Genomic DNA, 23516 nt, shown 5'->3' with positions numbered 1-23516 from the left:
CAGCTTGTCAGTACTTTATAAATAAATATTTTGAGATCATTTAGCTGGCACGCTGTCTGATTTTTCAGAAGAAATCCAGATGTTGATTTAGGAACAACTTTTATTTATGGACTTGATTTTGTTGAGATCTTTTTGGCCTTGTTTCCTGACAGGATCTCCCTCCTGTGGCCTGCCCGAGCAGCAAGAGTGCTAAGCACCCTAGAGGACTGAACCACAGATGTGTACACTCTTGAAAGCTAACTCAAAGACAGTAACAGAATTGGACTAATGCTTAAATATATGCAATTAATAGCTTTCTTGGAGGGTGAAGAAGCATGTCATGTTAAATGGCTGCTGCAGTAATGTCTCGTGCTGACTCTCATAGCGGTACAGCTACAGGAAACTCAAGTGTGAGAATTGCTGCTGAGATTGAGTCTTTACATTGAATATCTGCTCAATCAATAACTACAGGACAGTCATGTTTTATTGAATTGTAATATCTCTACAAAGGGGCCAGGGACAGATTTAAGCAAATGATGTAATTATTTGATACATGATTTAATGCATAGTGTTTAACTAGTGTGAAAGTTGGTTTTCATTTGGCAAGGCGCTATGAAACATGTTTTGGTCCTTTGTCAGCAGAGCCAGGGAGTTGCTGATGCTTTCGTTTTTTTCTTGGCCCTTGTTAGTTTACAGGATCAGGCAATTACACGAAATTGATGTGTACTCCGTGTGGGTGGGTTGAACTGCTAGGTCTGAAGGAAGCTTATTCACAACTTTCCTGTACTTCCTTTATTGATTCCTCTTAATGTATGAGATGTAGACATTTAACTGCTTTGGTTCCAAAGTGGTTGCAGCTTCACTGTATTAGTCAAAATGTACCCCTCCACTTATTTCCTGAATACTAGAACACATCAGTTCCTGGCATTTTCTTCTTAAACAATGTATTGCTACTTGAAAATACAGATTTGTGTTAAAAGAGTATGAACTGCTTCTTTTTTGATGCATTTTAACATCAAGTGTCTTACAATCCTCCTTCTTTCTGCAGTCTGGGGAATAGCTTTCCATGTGTTTTTCTTTTGGTTACTAAATTTAGAACATTGTGGTCCCTTCCAACTTAGAATATTCTGTGATTCTTTCATATTGAGCAGCAGGTCCCCACCATATCACCAATCTTTGGAAACCAAAAAGAGTAACTTTTTCTGCTGATTGTTGTAATGTTTGCTTCATGACATTTAGAGACTTGTAAATAATATTGTTGGATATAGATGTTGCCCCGATGTAAGACTGAATTTCTTTTTAGTGTTTACTCTTGTGAAAAAGCAGTTTTGAGAATCCTCATTATATTTTAATCAAATCTGTACCTAGGGAGAGGCTAAAGGAAACTGTGTGAAAATAATGTGTAAGTTAATCTCTCCAGCTGTAATACTGCAATACAGTGATTCAGATTAATGCCAAGTATTTTTGTTTGCTTGTTTTTAATAGAGGATATCTTGCCTCTTGGCTCTTACAGCAGACCTTTAATGCCATGTGGACCAAACCGGTAAATACAGATGTTTTGGCTTTCCTCCTTTTTTTTATGTAAGTTTAGTATCAAAGTGTTTAAGAGGAATGCAACAAAAAGGAAAGTGATCCATGCAAATGGGGTGATTTTAGAGAAGGAGTAGTCTTTATTTTTATGTGATCCATAACAACTTGATAACACTTCATGAAATTGCTGTGTTAAAGAAGGTCAGATATTCCCAGGCCAGATCCTAGCCTTGCCTGCACAACAGCACACAGTGAACTGTATGGAAGAGATTGTTAATCAATTTAATACAGCATTTACAGAAACAGAAGATATCATAGAATAAATTGGTGGCAAACTAGAATATAGTAAACTTTAGTTCAGAGGAGATTTGGGGCAGTAATTATCTTGATTTACTGTTTATTACCCTTCATTCCTATTAGACATAGGCTGATTTTATAACAGAAGAATATTTCTATTTGCATTGCCTTCTAAAAATATTCTTGTCCCAACAGAATTCTATGGTATTGCTGAGAGCTGGGAACAGCATAATTTCAAGTTGAGTGTTTTCCTAAAAAACTTTTAACTTGTTGATGACTTCATTTCTCATTCAGGAGGGAACATCTTGATGCCTGGATCTAGAGCTCTCTGGCTTTTTTCTGTGGCTGGTATTGAAGAATGCCACAGCTTGCCAGCAAGCTAAACTGGTGGCAGACTACAGGGCAAATCACACTGCCTACCCTACTGCTGAAGCTGGCTATTCTTACTAGACTGAAGTGGCTAAATTGATGTTTAGCATATTCCACAATTTAACATGCAAAGTATTTTGTCTTCTCATTTTCACAGTCAGAGTCTTATTTTTTAAGTAAGAGGATTAAAGGCATAACTGTAAACCATTTATTTCATTACATCTCTTTCATCATCATGGAGCTGCTTGGGGAAGGTGGATAAAAATGTTTGTTTCCCCTGTACATCCTGGCAGCACTGACACAAAATGAAGAGTTTCCCAGTAATTCAGAGTGCAGAAGTTGAAACCAAGTTTTGTGCACTCATAAATAGATTCTGAGCAGCCCAGCCAAGGAATTGGTGGGGGTGAGGCACTTTAGACCATTTTAGTGATGTGGTGCTTCCTTGAGCAGACTTCACTGGGGGAATGTTAGTGCAGCCTTTCATTCCTTGGATTAGGGCTCACCAGTGTGCAAGTGTAGTATCTGTTTTGAGAGCTTTAGTTGGAGCTATGTAGGCTTCAGGTGAGCTGCTGGTCCCCTGCTGGTAGTGGGGTTCAGTGCTCTACTCAAGAAGCACAATGTCTTCTTGCAGCATGTGTGCGTTCTTTTCTCTTACTGTCCCAAAAGTATTGGAGTAGATAAAGTCTTATTATTGAAATGTCAGTCTGAAACATCTGGAAACATTGAAATCAAATTTTTATTTGGATGTCCTCTCTGGTCTTAATGTTGGTCAAGTAAAACATTTCACACTATGTGAAAATCTGAAAGTGCACCTAATGTAATACACTTCAGTGTAATTACACTTTCAGTGGCAAAGAATTTGATGTGACTGTCATGACTCCTTCCGTGCTTTGGAAGTCTTTTTTTAGGAGCAAAAATTATGTTTTTTCTAAGTCATCTCTGATATGACAGGTGAGGAGTTAGGAATCTGTTTCAACAGTTACAAGCCTGTGTACTTAAAATTACTGGGAATGTGTAACACAGCAGTTCACAGAATTTTCTTCTAATTTGACAACTAAGAACCCTGTTATCACTTTGAAATCTTTAGCATTTTCTATGCTAAACTGTTAATAAGTAAACCACTTAGACTAACAAATACATTGAGCTTAGTGAAATTTTCATGCATTTTCAGTCATCCACAAAACCAAAGAAGATTTGGTGTAGGTTTGCTTGCCCCATTTGTTGGGGTGCTGTGTCTGCTGAAATCTCAGCACCCAGGATTACAAGACTTATGTAGTGATGCTTTCTGTGTCCATGTCCTTTTAATTCTCATTTCCCTGTTACTTTTGAACTCAAGCCTTTTTCAGACATTGTTAATGGAGGGGGGGGGTAGAGGAGAGGAATGATCCCACAGATTCTTTCCCATAGGCTGTTTCCTATAACTGGCATTATTGTTTTAATCAACAAGCAGTGTGGTAGAGAAGTAGGGAAAGACAATAGTATGAGATTTGATTGTCCTGAACAGCAGACAATCCACATGAAAGACTAAATATTTGAATTTGTTAATCATGGGAAAAGTTTCAGTAGGGTGGGAAAACAATATTTACTGAAGACTGCAAGCCTGCGAGACAGACCCATTGAAAACCACACAATAGTAATTCCTCTGATTATGGAGGCAGAAGGAAGAATGAAATAGTTCCTTATTCCTAAGAAATGTAGAGAAGCTATTCCTGTAAGGCATGCTTCCAGGCATTTATTTCATCCTGTGAGCAAGTAATGATAAAAATGTCTGTTGCGTAGGATCTAACACATAAATGTGATTCTGTGTTGAAAGCTTCTGAAGCTGAATTGACATCACATTTGTTAATTTTCTCTTTATATACCAAGTGCCACAGTAGCCCTGGTTAGCAGGGAAATGAACATCTACAGACCAGAAGATTATAGTTGCCGAAGGATAAACTGGATTTGACTTCATTAGTGCACAAATGATAAGTTTGTGAGGAGTTATTATAGCATTAATCAACTTGATGGATTGGAAATATGACAGAACTGAAGCAGCGTGTAATATTAGTGCCTATTATTCTACAAATTATGTCTTCACCTACATTCATAAGGCAAGAGTCATTGCTGCACATTAAAGATGTTACACACTTTCTCCCTTGTGGAGACATGTGACAGGCCTTCAGTGATTTCTCCTCCTCTCTTCCCCAGCAGGGCTCTGGTCTCCCTTGGCTGCAGTTTTGCACCTTGGAACTGACGGCAGCATGGGAGCTCGTACTTGAATTTAGCTTGTACCTCATGGGCCTGGACCTCTTAAGCAGCAGTGTGTATTTAAACTTCTTGCTTCATTAAAAATAAATGTTTCATATTCTAGATGTCTTGGAAGAGGGAGAATGAGTAGAAATTGTAAGGTATGGGACAGATAGTGAATGGGTATTTAATTATTTGATTTCTAAAGTACTGCACAGGTATTTCTACCTCCACAGGTATTGTGGAACATGATCTGCATGCAATTCTGAATGCATAGTGCAGAATTTGTTTATTTTCTAGGATGTAGGTAATAATGTGTGAATCTTAATGTGAAACTGATAATTTTAAAATCCAGTCTGTACAGAAATAGTGAAATCAGTTACCTTTGATCTGCTTTGATTACAAAGAACTGAAGACTTTGGTTCAAGACTTGTGAGCATGTGTGTACCTCATCCAAACACAGTCAGAATTGTGACCTCACTCACTGTCAGATGCCAAGTGCAGGGTGTATTATCCATTTTCTTACAACAGCTGAAATTGGGAGTTCCAGGTGTACTCATAATGAAGGCTGAGATTTTCGGTTGGCTGTTTGTCTTTGTTTCATTTACTCATCAGAAACATACATTAGTACACAACTAAACTGTGTGTAAGTGAATGCAAGGGCTTTAAACTTTCCTTGTCCTTTCCTTCTCTCAATTTGGGTGTCTGCTCTTGTGTACTAGGCCTGTGGGATAAAGACTTTATATCATCACTAATAAAATTAAGGTCAGCAGACACGGTTCATGAAAGTAAGTATGTGATTAGTAGATTGTGGAAGTAAGATTTAAGCTGAAAAGGGCAAAAAAGATGCAAACAATCTTCTACTTGTATTTTAGTTTGTAGCATGGATATGGCATGCCTTTGCAGCAGTGTGGTTTTGGATCCTGTGTGCCAAGAAGCTGGTGGGGGGGGTGGTATGTGTATGTTATATCTCTGTATCTCCATGGCTGCATATAGCTGAGTGCCAAAATCAGACTGGAATTAGAATCTGAATTTCTTGGAATGTACAATTTTTGTGGTCCAGAAGTATTTCAGCCATGTGTGAAAAATAGATGACTTCCAGTTTAGGCTGGAATCCAAGAATTAGTTCTAAATCTGACATTTCAGTCAGAAGAGGATCAGGCAAAAAGTTTCAGTAGGAATGGGTCCGTGCAATTGAAGCCCTCTGTACCCTTTTGGGTATGTAAAAAGGATGTTTTCACTGTTTGGCTGGAGCATTTACAAGATCATTTTAACTTAGTCACTTAGTTACTTCTTTAAGTGTCTCAGAGTCCAGAAATGATAAGTTTGCTAAAATGTAGCAATGACATTCTTAATTTCCTCCTTCCATTTGCTCCTGTAAGACTTAAGTGGACTTGAAGAAATGTATATTAGATAAATTATTTTAAATGCTTAAGGTTGTAGTACTGCAGACACTGTCTTAGTTTCTTTTTATTTAAAGATGTAAATGTACTTCTACCTCAAGAATTTTTACTTCAGGGCAAAACTTTAATGGTAGGGTGTAAAACCAATAACTGCTACAATAAAACATAAAACATTTTTCCATGACACTTAAATGTGATTAGTTGCTTTCTCATGCCCATACTAGTATCACTCTGATAGGCTCTATGCCTTAATGTTAGAGACAGTGACCTTCACAAAACTGTGTACAGTGTTTTAAGCTTTACATTCTTCGTGACTTCCATAAAAGTTAATACTTCATGAGTATCCAAAAGGAATGATAGTTAGAAAATTGTGCACTTTTTCAGTTTGAGTTCTAAGGGAGAAGATGCAAAGCCTTACTTAAGCCAGTGACAGATTTATGCTTGATCCACACGTAGCTATTTATATACATTATTGCTTTAAAAATAATTAACATGATTAGAGCATAAATTTTATTTACAAATGGCTATTTTGGGTAGAATGCAAGGTTTGAACTGATATTTAAAAACAGATTTTTAATCAGACATTAACAAGGAATGTAATGGATACAAAAAATGTGATGAAGTGTTACCTTAATGCTACCATTAACAGTAAATTGGTACTGATTATTATTTTTGCCTTCCCTTACATTCATATGGTGTATGATTGATTACACGCAATGGCTCTCAACTGGAGGATGTGATTGTCTTTTATTTCCTTGCCTCATTTTTTTAACAACTGCTCAACTGTTTTGAACTGATGATTCAGTTTCTTGAATGCATATTGACATTCCCATTTTAGGGTTGAGCAGTGCATGACTTAAAGCTCTAGGCAGCTCTGGTCGTCCTGGTGGGCAGAGTTCTGACATGCCTGGGCTCCTGGCTCTGTGGGTATCACGTAGGATGGTGAGGACACAACTTTAAAAGGCAGAAGGCTTTTCCATTTCCCTAAAGCATTCTTCACACATTGCAGGTTTGTGCTTCTTTCCTCTGTGTCTTGTTCTGTTCTCTCCAGAATTCTTCATTTAGTACCTTAATAAATAGTTGCTCTTGGGAGTGGCCAGAATTAGGATGGGAATGTGCACAAGGATATCTTTATGGTGGAGGGAAAATAGCTGCATCAGTTGCTTCAGAATTGCAAGGCCGTTCTGTAATGTAGCTTGAATTTTAGCTCTTCTTGCAACATTACATTCTGGGACTTCTTTCTCCGTGATGTACCCCTGTGAGCAGGAGAGAGGTACAGGAGGAGAGCTTGTCACTGGGACATTTTCAGGGCAGGCTAAATATTGCGTCATCATCCTTGCAGTCTAAATTCTTGCTCTGGGTAACACTCGTGTTCAGTTAGCATTTATAAGCACATTGGTATTCAGCTTGCTTAATTAATTTCTTCTCTTTCCACAGCCGCAGAGCCTTGGCCTGAAAATGCTGCATTGTATCAGCAACTGAAGGGTAGGTACACTGGTTTTGGCAATTAATAATTACCTTATTTTTAGAAAACACATTAAATATGCACTAAGATAATTAACTGCAAGGAAGCACAGAAACTGTTAAAATAGTCCTTTGTGTTTTTTTGTTTGGTCAGAGGTTTTAGTTATGCTTGCATCTGCCAATATAAACCAGCTATTCATGGCCTATAAGGTCCTTGGTTTATTATTGACTCATTATATTGGCTGCTGTAGCCATTGTAAAATGATGTGGTTGCAGGCACAGTTGGCAGATTTACTGCACCAATAGCTGAGGCAGCAGATTTTTGAAGTCTTGTGGTAGAGTGGGCTCTCAGTAAAAAGGAACTGTTAAAATGTATAGGCTAGGATGGTTCACTCTCCCTTTAGCAGCTCTTCATATATCATCAGATCACATTATGGCCCCCATTTGGGGCTCAGCAGCCTGCTACAGTTGTCAGAAGACTGCAAAGTAATGAAGACTAATAGGTAGCAGCTCTAGTCTTCTAAGCATGGAATTTTTATTGCAGTGAACTTGTCATCTTTCTTTTGTGTGACAGACCTAGACACAGCGTGCAATATTAGCTGCAAGCTGCTTTTATAGGTTTCTGAATACTTCTACTTTTTAGCCAGAGGAGGTATGAAGATGCGATTTTATTTAACTTTGATTAGAAGGAGAGTAATTGGCATAAAAGTCAGGCATTTGTTTTTTTTCTTGTAGTCTTTTTTTATTGAATATTTGGTGGTAATATATGATAAGTGCAATTTTATTTGTGGGAGAAAAATTCCTGGTATTTTTTTCCTGTTTTTTAATATTCATATTATAGATTTTCTAGTCCAGCTGCATAATAATTATATATGTGCTGCTTGTTTTATGCATAAGAAATGCAACTTAGCATTGTTTACAGTTACAGCTCAGTAGCTAAATGGGCACTGTTTTTTTGTAATTGTGTGGTTTATTTTTCTTCTTTTTTTTTTTTTCTTTCAACAGAGGACCAAATTTTGCTTTCTGATAATGCATCTTCCCTTGCTGTTCAGGTAAAATATCATATTTTCTAAGTGAAAGATATTAATGCAGTTTTATTTTTTAAATTATTATCTAGGTAACATAACTATATTTAGCTTAAAGATTAATTTAAGAATTATTTTTGCCAAAACGAATGACTTACTTCCTGACTCTGATTTGCTTTACATTGTCATTGAAGTGCCAGACCCTAAAGGATTTGAGGATTTTGAAAGTCCTATGTAGAGTTCTGCTCCTTGTATTCATGTTTATATTGATCTATGTACAGTATCTGCTTGCCTATTTACTCTGGGAACTGCATGGTTCATACCTTTTGTCACTTGCTATGCATGTTTGTCTTGTAGCATCTTGCAAGATGTTTGCCAGTCATTTAATTCTCATAGCTAATACTATGCCCAAATATGCCCAAAGTCAGGGCATATTTGCTTCATGCTGTGAGCATCACGTCTTTCTGTGTCTCTGGTAGGTTTTTTGCAATTTCATCATGTGTACGGACTGGAGCTCCAATGTGGTTTTTAGAAATAGTCCATATAATTGACAAACTTGCACCTCTAATTGACTTAATAGCACCTCTGTGGCTGTGAAGTCCATGTAATCTCCATTAACCTGTTAGGTTCAGTAACCCCAAATCTCAAGGGGACGTTTTCCCCGTTAGCAGCAAAGGCCTGGCTGTCACGGTGCTGGGGAGCAGGATGTCTGTAAGGTTCTTGTCCTTCAAAGCAATTTTGTGGCTGCTTTGCTTAGCAGGGAGTTGCACTGTTCTCCTGCATCTTGCTTTTTGTGTGTGGTCTAGCTCAGAGAAGCTTCAGCAAGCAGTCTTTGAGGGCTGTCCAAAGAGGTCACTTCTCATTTACCAAAAATGGGACACTTGGAGATTGTAACTGATGTTACTGGTAAAAAGGTTAGGATCACTTGATCATGGTAGCTGCTTCCAGGATCTTTTAACTTTTTTCCTTCCAGTCTGGCTCTCTAGGAGATAGCTTTAAGAGTAAATTCGATCACAGGAAGAAGATAGCTTTATCCTTTGCTGGAAAGAAGAATCACCCCTGAGACACCTAATAAATGGGGCAGTGTTTATTGGTTTGAGTAGTGTGTTTTATATTGATCTCAGTGTTACTTTTTACCCCAACAACTGTATTTTTGGGGGTTCTCATGAATTTTCATCCCATCTAGCAATACACGTATATGTGGCTTGTATTTAAAACGCAACCCCCTCCATCTCACCAACAAAATAACCCTAAAATTTCCTTTTCTAATGCATCATTTTTCTTTACTGCTCCAAGTACATTGTTATCCTACACATGTCACTTAGATGATAAATTAACTATAATATATTAAAAATCCTTGTTTTTCTTCAATATTCTCTAGCTGGACAGCTGATAGTAGCCATGACTATAAATATGGCTCTGGTGGATATCTGATCTTAAACTTTATAGAATAATTCTGTATTGGGGAATTGTATCAATTTTGAAGAATCTGTGTAACATGGTTGTGACAGGGAAAGGATAACTATTCTTGGTGTCTTTGATCCATTTTGAAACAATACTAGGATATGTAGTAATCAGAGAGGTTTAAATACATCAATGTGTTTTGCATAAGGAATTTGCTTTTTATTTTGATGAGAGCTTGTTTGTCTGTTTATTGGTTTAATTTCTTTTTTTTAAGGGGGTAGTGGGAGTTGGGGGATGTGTGTCTTTCTCAAAGGAAAATTTAGGAATGAGGGATAGGAGGAGAAATAGGAGCTGGTACCTGGGACTTCTTTTCTACTACTGTCATTCTTTTTCCCCTGTTACTGTTTGGGGGCAGTACATCAATATCACTAGAGCAGATACATTGTTTGTGGTTGTTGAACTTCCATGTGGTGAAAACATCACAAATTTGAGTTGAAAGAGCATGTGGAATCAGCCACCACCAAATCTTCAAGAAACATGGTTTAACAGCAAGACTCTGAATGTGCTGCAGCCAGTCTTTCAGGTATTTTGTAAAATCTCCTTGTGGCACCTCTTCGTAAAGCTGCTCTCAGGTCTCAGAGGGACATACACACTGATATCTACACATAAAATAACACATACAATCCAGTGCCATAGTAAGTAATAGAGTAAAACCTGAAAGTTGCCAACCCTGTGACACAAATGGCATTTCAGGTACTGCTTGTTAAGGAGCAGATCGAGCAGACAGCAGAGCAAGCTTCTCTCACTGCAGATGTAATTAATGTGTAGAGAGGGCTGCAGGTTGAATATAGAAGTTGGTTGAGTCTTGCTGTTTTAGTAATGATTGGACTTACAACTTCTCATTGTGCAATAAAATCTGGACTCTTAATAGCCACATGTCAGATGAGAGAAGGGATGAGTCTTCTGGGAATTGCTGAGTAACTGTGCTGGTGCCTATAGTAGTTAAAAACCAACCAAACACAACAATTGTTCTAATCCTGTGGAAATTTGCTGTTGATTCTGGTAGGGTTGTTTATTTTTGTTGGTTTTTAAATTCCTCTTCTGCGCAATGTTTATTTTGGAAACAGACTAATTTAGCAATTTCTTTGTCTTTTACTGGGTTCAGATTCTTAGTATTTTCTGAAAATACAACATAACTTCAAGTAGCAAGTGCATTATCTCTGGTACATATTGGTGTTTGCACTTCTTGTTTGTTAGCTTTAAGTAGTGTATTATACAGCCAAGTCCGCTTGATCTTGGGCTGCAAAGCCTTGGTATTGAATGAAATTTTATTTTCACTGCAAATTAATTTAAATCAAGGGAAAATACTAATCAGTAATGAATATCCAGCTGTTGAAAGGAGATTGTAAGAGAATGAAGGCTCTGTTCTTGTGAGACACTCAGCCCTCTTGCTGTCAATGTCAATGAAAACACACCTCCTGGGTACCATGGCACATGGTTAAAACCATTCTCCATGTGCAGCTACCATTATACAGCATTCCTGCTTATCTGGCTTATCACAGTGAAAAAAAGCTACCAAAACCAATACACAAATATATCTCAATAACAAAACAATGCTAAAACTTTAGGAAGGGAATGATGGAGTTTGAAGTGGATTAAAGCTGAATTACCAGAGGAGAGTATATTTCAGTGTGAAGCAGAGGGCCTGTCCAGGCTCTGTCTCATTGATGCCTGGTGCAGGTAAAGCCATTTTGTTTAGTGCCTGGCCAAGCAGGAGGGAGGGGGTTAATACAGCTGCACTCTGCCAGGCCTCTTGCCTCAAATGGCAGCTCAAAGCATCTTCTGCACTGTTCCAACTTGTCAGGAAGAGGAATGTGGATGTTGAGACTGCCTCTTTTATTACAGGTTCTTCTGGAATCTTTATGCAGTTAGTCTCATAGTCTTGCTCAAAAGGCTGTCTAAAATGTTCAGAATTCTGGAAATTCTGACAGCTGTCCTGAGGTTAGAGAGCCTGCAGCTCATTTTGTTAAGATATGTATTAATTGCTTGTGCAGTCAATGTCCTTGTAAGTAGTCTTAACATATTCCAGGGAAGTGCTTTTAAAATTGCCTGTTCTTAGCCCTGAATGACAGAAGGAAGTTTGGGCAATTTAAAATTGTGTTACACAGACCAATTGCTTATTTACTTCAACAAGTAATCAAATAAATGTGTAAATCATACATGATTAATTGCCCTTGACAGATTTGTGATTTTTTTTTCTCTGTGTGTGTGTGTGTATGAATTGTGGTTTGGTTTTTCTCTAGACAAAACATTAGCAGAAATTTGAACTTGTTGCTGAGTCTTAAACAAAAGCTTGGTACTGAAATAAAAATCTGCCAATCCCTTTTTTTTAAAGAGAATAAAAGCTGGAATTCTTCATGATGAGAAATGCAGTATCAACATAATCAATCTAGCAGCATTGTATTGTTGCTGAAAACATTCTTAAATCCCAAGCTGTACAGGTACTGTTTGTGAGTGAAACATCTTTCATATAGTTCTAAGATGAAATTACCTCTGAATGAATAGAATCTTCATTTATCTTCAAAACCTCTGTGCTACTAGTGAATCCACTCTTTCTACATTGTACAACAAGAATTACATTATACCATTAGAGCCAGTGCCATGATGCAGTATAAAATAGATTGTTTTGGAGAATGAACGTGGCTTTGCTATAAATTACATTCACAGGTACAGAGGAATTTGTTATTTTGTTTAAAATAGTCACAAATATAATTAAGATCTTAATTTATGTTAAACTACACATGTGGCCATTACCATAACTGGATTAGGAATTTAATCTGTCACTCAAGCAATGATACTGAACAGTTTTCATTTATAACCTTAGACACACTATTTCAGTTACAGGGACTGCAGCTGTTTGATATGAAAACTGAATTATTCTGTAGATTTTTTTCATGGGTTTTAATTTTAAAATGTGTTCCTGCAGTAAAGTAGAGAATAACTCTTTAGTTGTCATCACATACTGTCCATTGTATGCTCATGAAATAACATAAAAATGAAAACAGAAAATGCATTTCACTCCTTCTTCCTAACAGTATGTTGTGTGAGTACCTTTAGAAGTGCTGCTGAGTAAGAGATGGCTTGGAATGGCTCGTCCTTTATTAAAAACTCATCATGAATATATCTTCTTCAAATGAAGCCTGGACTGTGCTATCTGAAAATAGTGTTCCTCATGTGGCGACGTAAATTGTGAACTATTTGAGTCTTGGCATAAGTAATTTCATTCTTGCCTCTGATCTCAGAAACTGCAATCTGGATATGATTTACTTCTAGTTGTAACTCATTTTTAATGAGTGTATGTGTTTGCTCATGTGTGTTTTTCTGGGAGGAAACTGTAGGGGAAGAGGAGAGCATTGTGGTGGAGCTCTGACAGGGTGATTTGCTGCCCCATGCATGTCCTGTGTCCAGCTGATGGTGTCCTTAGCTGGCAGGGCAAAGAGGAAGGGAGAGCAAGAGTGAAAATCACACCTAAACCAATTAACTCTAGCAATAAATAAAAAAACCTCCTCTTTCCATTCTCCTGTGCCTTCCCATTGTATTTCATGTACAGTCACTTCCCATACTTGTCATCAGAGGGAAGACACAGTGGCACCCCTTTCTTGCATTGTTCTGGGGGTGGCAGCAGCAGAGGTGAGAATGTCAGTCCTGTGAGAACAGGAGGGTGGGGAGGCAGGAGGAAGGGAAGGGTGGGCTGAGTTTTCTTGTGTCTGGCTGCAGTTTCTGGGCTCTGGGCTTCTGAACTATGCCAAATCAGCACAAACGTGATTGCCTTGATTGTTTTTTTAGATAATTGAAATACAACATCCTACTTATATTTTGAATTTTAAGTTGGGTTGGCTGTAAGAAGAAGCAGGCCTTACTTGAATTGTGTCCTTTAAGCAATGGTGTTGTAAATATACTCCATAATTTTGGCAGGAGGTGTCAACTGCCACGGTTGAAATGAATGGTAGGCATAAGATATTTGATTAATTTTGTAACAAGTGTCACCTCAAAGCTTCCTATCAGCCCTGTTCACATAGTTACCAATACCTTGTTCTCTCTCAGCAAAAACATGAACTTGGTTGTTCCAGCTGATTTTGAAAACAGAGTAGCTCACCCTGTTCTCTGTGAGTATAAGGCAGTTCAATACAAACCATAGTCCTGTGTGGATCAGTGTGCAGTGGGGCAGGAAAGGCACTGAGAGGCGTTCCCATACTTTTCTTCAGTTCATTGTCCACAACTGTTTCTTCCCTACTCTGTAACAGTAAATATTGGGAGGGTAGGGGAGGACAGACATTATTCATCTGGTTGCTTCTGTTTGCCTCCCTCTCATCCCTTTCTCCTCATGGATGTGCAGCAACAGCTCTGTCTACAGCAAAGTCTCCCATTAAAACAATGTGCACAGGGGCAGTAGCAGCACTGTAGACTGAGTGGTTTCAGTCTGGAAAAACAGAGGTATCACTGCTAAAATTGTTTTTTTTCCCACATTTCTTCATTCCTCCTCTTTCTGGGTGTTAGATAGTGCTACAGCTAGAGAGGCTGGAAGAGTGTGAGAGAGGAGACTCAGACTGCAGGAAAGAGGCAGAGAGCATGTGTGGGAGAGAAACTGACAGACCCTATTAAGCCAAATCTTTATTTTTTAATGCCTTTATCTGTTTCTTGTATTAACCTAATCCAAAGAAAGGATACACTTTGTTCCTCTGCTGCTGGAGGAGATCCAGCTTGAGGCCTATAGTGTCATCCACTTTTTTCTTTGGTAGTACACTTTTTTTGTCTAGAGAAGGGAGCTGGAAATTTAATGCTGTTACTTGGAACTACAGACATCTTTGTGAGGTGGGACAGGCTGTACTCAGATAAATGTCTTGTTTCTAGTTTTGCTGTTTGCTTGCCATTTTCTGGTGAATTTTCACAAGGGTGTCATTAACCAGATTGTGTGTTACTTGGAATTCAGTTGGCCCCTTTCAGTCCTTTTTTAAGTTGATCAGCCAAATTTAGGATGTTAACAACAATCTCTGATGTACTGGAATAAGCCCGGGCCCTTGGTCTTTCAGATTGCTCAACTTTTGATGTCGTGTCTTTGAAGGGGTGTTGATATCTTCATAAATCTCAGCAAAACTGCACTGGGGTGGTTTCAGCCTTCAATCTCTTGCCCAAAAGCACTCAGAGGAGATGAGCACACTCTCATTTGCTCACAGAAAAAGATTTCTCTCACAAGAAAAGCAAGGGTAACTTGCCTGCTCAAACTGTGTATGTGGGTTTACCCAAAGGGAAGCAAGATGTTCTGAGCTGAAGTAATCAGTGTTCCGTGGCATCTTTTATCAGAGTTGGAAGCCATGGTGGTCTCATACCATCTGCACACCAAATGTGCTGGTTCTTGACATTCTGTGTGAGTGGTCAAAATGGGAACAAATCCTCCCTTGATCACTGGGCTAAAGCATGTAATGAGATAAAGACTCAGAGAAATTGCTGCTTTGTTCTGTATTCTCTCTCTAAGATTTCTTTGATCTGTTCCAGTTTCAACTGTTTTGGTAATAGTTCATGCCACTTACTGTCTAATATCAGTTATTGTCTAATATCTAGCATACCTAGTTGAATGCATCAGAAAAAAATTTCTGGCAGTGAATATTTATAGGAATGCATTGGTCATGATCCTTGTCCTTGTTTTTTTTTTTTTTTTTTTTTTTCTAAAAGAAACTATAATTTCCATAAATATGGAATGTATTCACTGTGCTTGAAAAGTCAAAACCACCTGACTTGTTAATGCTAATAATTTCCAAAACCTGTCAGTTACATCAATGGAAGAATGTAAGTACTCATAGTAATGCAAATTGCAAGGCTTATTTCTTAGGCTGAGCCCTCCTAATTTGGGATAATACTGTTGTCTTTTACTGATTCACATGAATTTTTTAGTTGACTTCAATGGTGTCCAGTGTGCCATTAGTTATAAGCTGAAGTAAGAAGTAGATACTGGCCTACTTCTCTAGTTAATGATTAGTTAAGCAGTGTAGATTCAATAAGGATTAAAATTGTCTTATACTGTGGATCTTTCCTTCATTTTGCTGCAGAACATTATGTAAGGAGCACTTAAAGTTGAGCAGGTCATGCTTTGGATACAAGCTACAGCTCACAATAGACAGACATACTGGTCTTTTTATTCCCTGGGCTTCTACCTTTTAAAAGATAGCAGGGTTTTAAAAAAAATTCTTTTCTTAGGTTGATTGTATTTTATATTTAGGTTATACTATTAATATTGCATAATATATTACATATTTAGGTTTATTTCATTACTCCTTTTAAAGCCAATCCTAAATATAGACAAAGACTGAAGTGGAGCAGGTCTTGGCATGGGGGTGCTGAAGGGGCTTGCTGGAAGAAGCCTTGTAAAGCTGCTGAAGGGGCAGCTCCAGTAGTCAGTGGTCACTGTTTCAGAACCTTGCAGGAAGACTGATGTGGTAAATTCAGTACTGGATGGCTTTATCCAGTTTTAAGTCTGAATCATTCTTCTCAGTGTCAGTCCTGGTCTCTCATTTAATGAAGCATTCATCAGAACTGAAGTTGACTATTCCAAGAAAGTTTTCTCAGGTTTTTGATTTGGTGTTTACTTGAGGGTCTTCTTAAATTTCTTTTTCATTTTGATTTTTTTAACTGAGGGTAGACTAAATGATTTCTAACATTACTAGAATCTGTGCTCTAGAATGAAGAATAGCAAATCTTAAGGTTAAAGTTTAGGTTGTTTTCATGTGTGTGATTAGAGTCTGAGCAGCTAAAGTTGTGAGAATGTGGTTTTCTGCCAGATCCTGCCATCTAAAAAGCAGGCAGGAGGCTTGTGTAGAAAGTGTGTGTTACAGCACTATTTTTCTTCATGGTGGGAGCCTTGTTGTTCTAGGGCTTTTTTACCCCAAGTCACATTGTATAAATGGGCAATAGAATAATTTTGTAATCTGGACTTGTGACCTAATTGCAGAGACAAAATGAATGATAGGACTGAGCTGAGTTGTGAGAGTCTCTAGTGAGTAAGAGATTCCTTATTTGCCTATGGATTTTGTGGTAGTGGCAGGTGCTGACAGAAATTGTTATCCTTCTGAGAAAGCTTTGAATCTAAGAACACAGATAGAAGGAAATGGTAAATTGATCACTTATGCTCTCCATGAATCCCATAAATTAAAAATAATACTTTGTCCCAAACCAGACTTGTGCTTTGACAGTATCACAGAGCAAAATTTCTGGCTGCTATTGTAATTATAATGTGAGAAGGTGCCATATGTGTTTGCCCTGTTATATAACATTGCCTTGACTAGCCAGCTTTAGCCGGGAGAAATGAGTACTGTGGTTTTTAAAAGGGGCAAAATGTCACTCAGTTTTGTACAGCCACAGCGCTAATTGTGTCTGTCAGATACTGCTTCTTTGCCCATCCTGAAAAAGCAATAAAAATAGGTGAAACTGCATTAGAAGAATTTCAGTCAGTGTTTGAATAATAAGCACTTGTCTAATGAAGTTAAAATGCCTTTGTTTTTCTTTTACTTACCCTTCTTCTTTCTTCCTAAGAACAGTATGCAAAGAACTATACTTCATAAGTGTGTGCTGGGAACCAGCTAACACAGGCAAATGTATTGAGAGCTCCACATTTGTTTGCCACTGGTGTATGAATGCTTTTCAAATGCGACTCTTTGTTTCCAGGCCTTTTTGCAAATGTGCAATCTGCCAATCCGGGTGATTTGCAGGGCAAACGCTGAGTACATGTCCCCATCTGGTAAGTGTGGCCTTCATTTAGATTACTGTGTTACACCTCCATTTTGATACCATGGCAACTGGGCCTTGTCTTGCTGATAACAGCCGGGCAGTGCTGCTGTGTGTGGGTTGCCTTCCCCCTCCTCTGCAAGCAATCAAACCCGTGAAATGCAAAGTAACATTGGCACAATGTGTACCTGTGTGAAGTGTTCACACAGCTCAGTGCCTGGTGGAAACCTTCTCTCAAAAGTCCTAAAGCAGAAAGACATATGTGTCCAAAAATGGCTTTATTCTGCATCCAGGGAATATTCCAGGAAATGCTGTTATATTTTCCTATTGCTGGAATGAGACAATACTGGAGAAAGGTTCTCTTTTGTTACTCTGTGTGGGAGTTGATTGCCAGGATATGTTTTCACTATTAAGGGTGACAGGTGATTTTAAGTCATCCTCAGGTCCACGAGACTGTCTGGAAAAAAATCCAAACCCTCTATCAAAAAGGTAAGGATTAAGGGTACACTGCTGTTTTTGTTGGAGGTGACTGCCTAAAAATGCCCAGACACCAGCTTCAGAAAATTGCCTAGAAACCAGAACTACAGAACACCAGGTGCCAAGATCCTCATGCTCTGTCCCACAGTTTTGTTGTGTGAGGAGGTCCATATTTTCTGATTACCTGGCTCTGGCTGATGACTGCCATATGGAGGTGCCTGTGAATGTATGTCTGCCAGCTATATGGGTTCTACTGCTGGGACTGATATTTTTGGGTAAAGCAGTGAAATGAGGGGACTTAAAAAATACCTGAAACCAGCAATTGCTTGGCAGGAGTGAAACCCCTGCAAAACAAAATATGCAGTTATATGAATTATTTGTTAGTAAATAGAGCTTTGAAATGCTGAATCCAGGCACACAGGAGCATCTTGCACGTGCAGGACTGGGACTGGTGACACTTACATGCTGTGTCTTTTCTGCCACTCACACCTCATGTCCACACTTGCTGGCATCTAATGTTGTCATTTAGGTCTGAAGACTTCCTTCTTTTTCTAAAGACAAGGAGCACAAGAAGGAAGATGATACTGCTTCAATTTTAAATGTAGGCAGAATTACATATATTCTTTTTTCCCTTACTCCTGGAGTCCTTTACTCTTTTTACTCACTTTTACTCAATTACCTTGTTTCCTTTCTTCATATAGGTTTAATGATAATTCAGAGAAGGTTTGAATTTGTTCCCTTCTCTCAGCCCACCACCCTCTGTCTCATTACTACAATACATTTCTTCTTTTACAGGCAAAGTACCCTTTATTCATGTGGGAAATCAAGTAGTATCTGAACTTGGGCCCATAGTCCAGTTTGTAAAAGCCAAGGTAATACTGCATTGTTTTCATTAATTATGAATGTTAATCCTGCTTAGCATTGTGCTGATTTAGTGTGCTTTTCTGGAATGTTACTGAATTTGTTAAAACAAGTATAGGAATCTAGTGCTGTTTTAAAAGAAAGATATTGTAGAACAGGAGTTTGTGAGGTGAAAATGTTTTTCTTTGTAATTTCCTCAGAATCTCCAAGTAAATTCTATGCAGAATAGCTGCATACCAGTGCCAGTTTCTGAGACTGTTTTCCTACATGCTTTGTCTCTGGGTCTCAGAGGTCTTAAGCCTATAATAAATTGTTTTAAATGCTGAAATGTCAGATACTGTTCAACTTTGCCTTTTTTCTCCCATCCCCAGCCCTCCCCTCCATTTTAAAAAATGCCATGTTTTCACTGAGAAGTTGAATCTGTATCACAGATGTAAATTTGTGTTTACTTCTTGCCATAGGGATACTATGACTGATACTAACCAGGAGGTTGTGTGCTCAGAGTGTGCTTATCTGTAACTGACAATAGTCTGAATTTCTTGTAGATTAGCTTAGATTTCTTATTGATTAGATTAGTTACATTATGATGATTTGGTTTTAATAGTAAAGGATACTGTATGTAAAAATTTCACATTTAATTTTTTATTGAACTATGTAAGAGAATAGGATCTGAGCCAAAGCTCATTGATGCTTAAGGTGCTTGGGTCATACGTTGCTGAGTATTCAATACCTGTTCTTACACGTGTGTCTTTTTTCTTTTCCCCATTAGGGCCATTCTCTCAGTGATGGGTTGGATGAAGTCCAGAAAGCTGAGATGAAAGCCTACATGGAATTGGTCAATAATATGCTCTTGACAGCAGAGGTACAGCAAGCCCTAGTAACTCCACACACTGTAGGCAAGAAAACTTCGGGATTTTTCCCTGTAGTGGAAATAGTGCTGTCCCTAAATTAGGTCATGAGCTTTTGAGGTGAAATGACAGGAATAAATTCTCCTACACTGTGGATTGCTTGCTGACCTGTTCCTGTAGCCACGTGTGATTCCCCTCACCTCTGTCAAGTGTGGCACACAGCTGTAGAAGTAACTGAGCAGAAAATGCCAGTGGTTCCTGGGGTCCTACTGCACCCCTGGCTGGCCAGGCACCCCCTGTCACTGCCCCATGTGCACATGGTGTGTGCTGGCAGCCTGGGATCCTCTGTAGCCAGTTCAGGTGCCTCAGTCCTGGCATGGCAGCAGTGCTGGAAGCACTGGGAGGATGCAGGTGACTGAGGAGCTGAGGGCTGCTCACCTGTGCCTGGAGCTGGGTGTGGTGTGGCAGCAGGAACAGGCTTTTGGTCTCAGCTGAGTTTTGGTGCTGCTGAAGTAAGGACTAGCAGCTGGGTTTTTGCCTTCCAGTTTTAATTTCTTTTGTACATCAAAGGTCTGTGAGAAGAAATGAAATGGAAATTTTAATCTAATTTAGAAAAGAAAATTCTACTAGTGAAAAATGATTGTCTCTGTATTCTCCTTTATTAGGAAGTTTTAGTAAGTGTTCTTTCTTTTCCTAGCTCTATCTCCAGTGGTGTGATGATGTTACAGTAGAGGAGGTGAGTGGTTCCGCAGCATTCATCTTAATTAAAATTTAATGAGAAAACACTTTTGCTCACAACTGCAAGTCCCTACTCATAAATGAAACATGGGGGTTTATACCATTAATGATAAAGTCTTTTCACTTTAGTTTCACTTGCATACGCATTTTAGGGAAGCTGTGTTACTGGAGGGAGCTGACTGCAGAATAGATAGAAACAGGTTTTGTTCATGTTTCTGAAATAATAGCTTTAAATAATTATGCTGCAAACGGTGGATTCTGTGCAGATAGTTACAGCATACACAGCTGCTTTTCTCTTCTGCAGCTCCTTTTCTGAGAGAAATGTTTAAATATCAGCTGTTTTGTTCAAGAGGTATCTGTATTTTCTTGTGTTATAACACAGTACCTTTGTGTTTTTCAACACAGATCACTCACCCAAGGTATGGCTCTCCTTATCCGTGGCCTCTCAACCGCATTTTGTCCTATCAGAAGCAGTGGGAGGTCAGGCGGAAGATGAAAGCCATCGGATGGGCTGAAAAGACACTTGAACAGGTAAGTAGGAAAAGTGAACCTTATTTCTTTACCCTCTTTTAATTTCTTTTTCTTTTCTTTTTTTTTTTAATTGGCATTGGAGAGTAGCATGTTCCTGAAACAGATGTAGTGAAATGTAAGTTCTGTACTTTAAATATTATCAGGAGTCAGGTATTTGCCTTCAGCAGCAATAAATTTTAAGTTATTTGCAACCTGATGGGGTCCAAGGAAGGATGTTTTGCCACGACTGTACAAGTCTGTCAGTGTTAGTTTAGGCCATAGTCCTGAAAACAGGTTGTGAGTTCTGTGCCCTGCTTGCTGTATGATGCTGATAGGCATTCTTTGTGGGATTGTGGCAGGTTGTGGGGTTTAAGTCAGTACCTTTCATTAAGCTTAGTTGTAAATGTTATGGGAAGCACTTAATCAGAGTTGCCTTACATCAAATGTTAGATTAAGTAACACTTGCTGCCTGCTGTGTAGGTTTGACTGACTTTAACACCTTTTGATATTCCAACATGTTACATTCCTTGTTCCCATAAAACAGAGAAAATAGAATGAGGAGGTTATTTCTTGCAATGGTGTTACTTCCTGACAATATGGATCTTTCTTTCTTTTGTGTATTTTGATAGGTGCTTGAAGATGTAGATCAGTGCTGTCATGCTCTCTCCCAGAGATTAGGAACACAACCATATTTCTTCAATAAACAGTAAGTTACTCTTCATTGAAATACTGCATCCAGCAATATGAGATATAGGTATATACCCACACACATACAAATGTATTTGTATGAAACTCCTGTTTGCTTTTAATGCTGTGTGATTAGTTGCAAAATTACAAATATGTGACTGGAATCTAAACATGAAATTTCAGGAACAAGGTTTTAAAGAGAAAGCTTCAGTAAGTCTGTTGTATTTATGATTTCATTTTACTCCTGCTTGTCCAGATTCTACCACAACTTACGTAGGCTACAAATGTACATTTTTATATAGTTAGTTTCTTATTAAGAATGGTACATTTAAAGCTTTACTTGTATTTCTTGGGTAACATTCTCTGCTAGAGAAGTGAATGGATGTTGTGCCAGCCTGATCAGGGCAGCTTGTCTTAACATGATAAGCAGTTCTGAATGAGCTGGATTAGCATGAGGGTGCCTGTGAGTTTTAAGAACTGCGGGAGAAGCTAGCTGATCCACAAAGAACTAAATGCAAAGTGAAAAACAAGATTCACATTGCCAGGAGAGAAGAAAAGAAATTACCTGATTTCCATGGAAAGTCCTCTGCTCTTACCAGTTTCTTTCAATTACAATATGCTCTTTTAAATTTTTTTTCTCTCCAATAGTTCACGATTTTGGAAATGTTACAGACTTAAATAACATCACATCCCGCTTGTCTCCTGTGTGTAGATCAGTCTAGAAATGCTCAGGCCTGGATTTCAGTTTACTGCATTTGAACAGGGAGATGTCTTCAAATGGCAGCATTTGGTTACTTCTCTGCATTGTGGCTTTGCCCCTTAATCTATTCCAAGTTGAGACTAGCTGAGTAGTCTTAATTCAGAGGATACAGAAATATGCCTTATAGAAGATGACTTTAAGGTGCATCTTCTCCTCTGATTATTAAACATAGTATCTCTTAATTTTTCTTTCTGTATTTCTAAAGAATTGTAACTTGGGGAATTTGTGTTGGTTGGTTGTTCACCAGGCTTTTTTGGTAGTTTCAGCCTTTAAATGTTTTAGCTGTCTGAAACACTACTAAGAAAATATGTATTTTTAGTCCAGTAGTTTTCAGTCTGTGACTTCTTTGAGTCTTTGGGAGGTAAATAAGAAAAGTGCCTGTTTCTGACAGATTAAAGTTTGTTATGCAGGGGTCCAGATCTCCACTGGAGAGTGCTTAGTCATCCACAAATAAAAAGGCAAAAATTTTATCGTTTAGAAAGGCTTCAACCTGCATACATTGAATGTTAGTAAAGGGAAACTCTGAAGTTATTAACAGCTTTGAAAAAAAAAATATTTTTACATGGACTACTTACATACATGGACTACCTAAAGGTCCCAGATGACAATTCAGAAGGGTTGTCATACCTAAAACATTCCCAAAATACCCGTTTTCTTCTGTCTAATCCCCTTTCAGAAAGGGGATGTTTCCAGCTGCTGCCACCATGGAACTCCTCTTTTTGTTGATTGAATAGTTCCAGACTGTTGCAGAGCACAAAAAATGAATGGGAGTCATAAGCTTCCACTAGTTTCTTTTTTTTTTCCCTTGTGAGATAATAGTTGGATTTTTTAATACACATCTGCAGAAGAAAAAGAAGAGCCACAAAACACCTGATAAGCATTTGCCCTTGTTACAGGACTAAAAGGTGGAGCACGGTTTGAAACTAGATCACTAAGTCTGTCTGATCTAAGAGATGTTATTTCCACATTTCCAAGCTCCCTAAAGCAAGGAAAATGCCATCCTGAGAACAAGCAGGGTTCTTAATATACCCTTCACAGGGATTTCATATATTTGGTTTAGCCTTGCTTGATTTCATCCCAATTCTTAGACTGCATGGCGAGCTAAAGGTTACTCAGAACAGCACGGCTTTTCTTGATCAGGACTTGTCCTCCAAATAAC

The 23516-nt window shown here is 38.4% G+C and overlaps 1 protein-coding gene across 2 annotated transcripts in view; it reads left to right on the top strand.

Moving 5' to 3' along the window:
* MTX2 (metaxin 2) overlaps positions 1 to 23516 on the top strand; it is a 29760-nt gene that overhangs the window by 5713 nt on the left and 531 nt on the right. The window contains exons 1-9 of one of the 2 annotated variants that reach the window (XM_064434360.1): positions 4374 to 4477; positions 7245 to 7292; positions 8277 to 8323; positions 17417 to 17489; positions 18749 to 18825; positions 19584 to 19676; positions 20360 to 20398; positions 20806 to 20931; positions 21540 to 21616. In XM_064434360.1, the coding sequence (XP_064290430.1) occupies positions 4453 to 4477; positions 7245 to 7292; positions 8277 to 8323; positions 17417 to 17489; positions 18749 to 18825; positions 19584 to 19676; positions 20360 to 20398; positions 20806 to 20931; positions 21540 to 21616 (605 nt within the window). In that variant the 5' untranslated portion in view covers positions 4374 to 4452. Of the gene's footprint in view, positions 1 to 4373; positions 4478 to 7244; positions 7293 to 8276; positions 8324 to 17416; positions 17490 to 18748; positions 18826 to 19583; positions 19677 to 20359; positions 20399 to 20805; positions 20932 to 21539; positions 21617 to 23516 lie in introns of those variants that run through there. The other variant, XM_064434358.1, reaches the window with a different exon arrangement.

Source organism: Passer domesticus, chromosome 10 (assembly GCF_036417665.1).
Source record: "Passer domesticus isolate bPasDom1 chromosome 10, bPasDom1.hap1, whole genome shotgun sequence".
In the NCBI taxonomy this organism is placed as follows: Eukaryota; Metazoa; Chordata; class Aves; order Passeriformes; family Passeridae; genus Passer; species Passer domesticus.
Note: the sequence above shows the minus strand (reverse complement) of the source record. Positions and strands in the feature narration are given on the sequence as shown.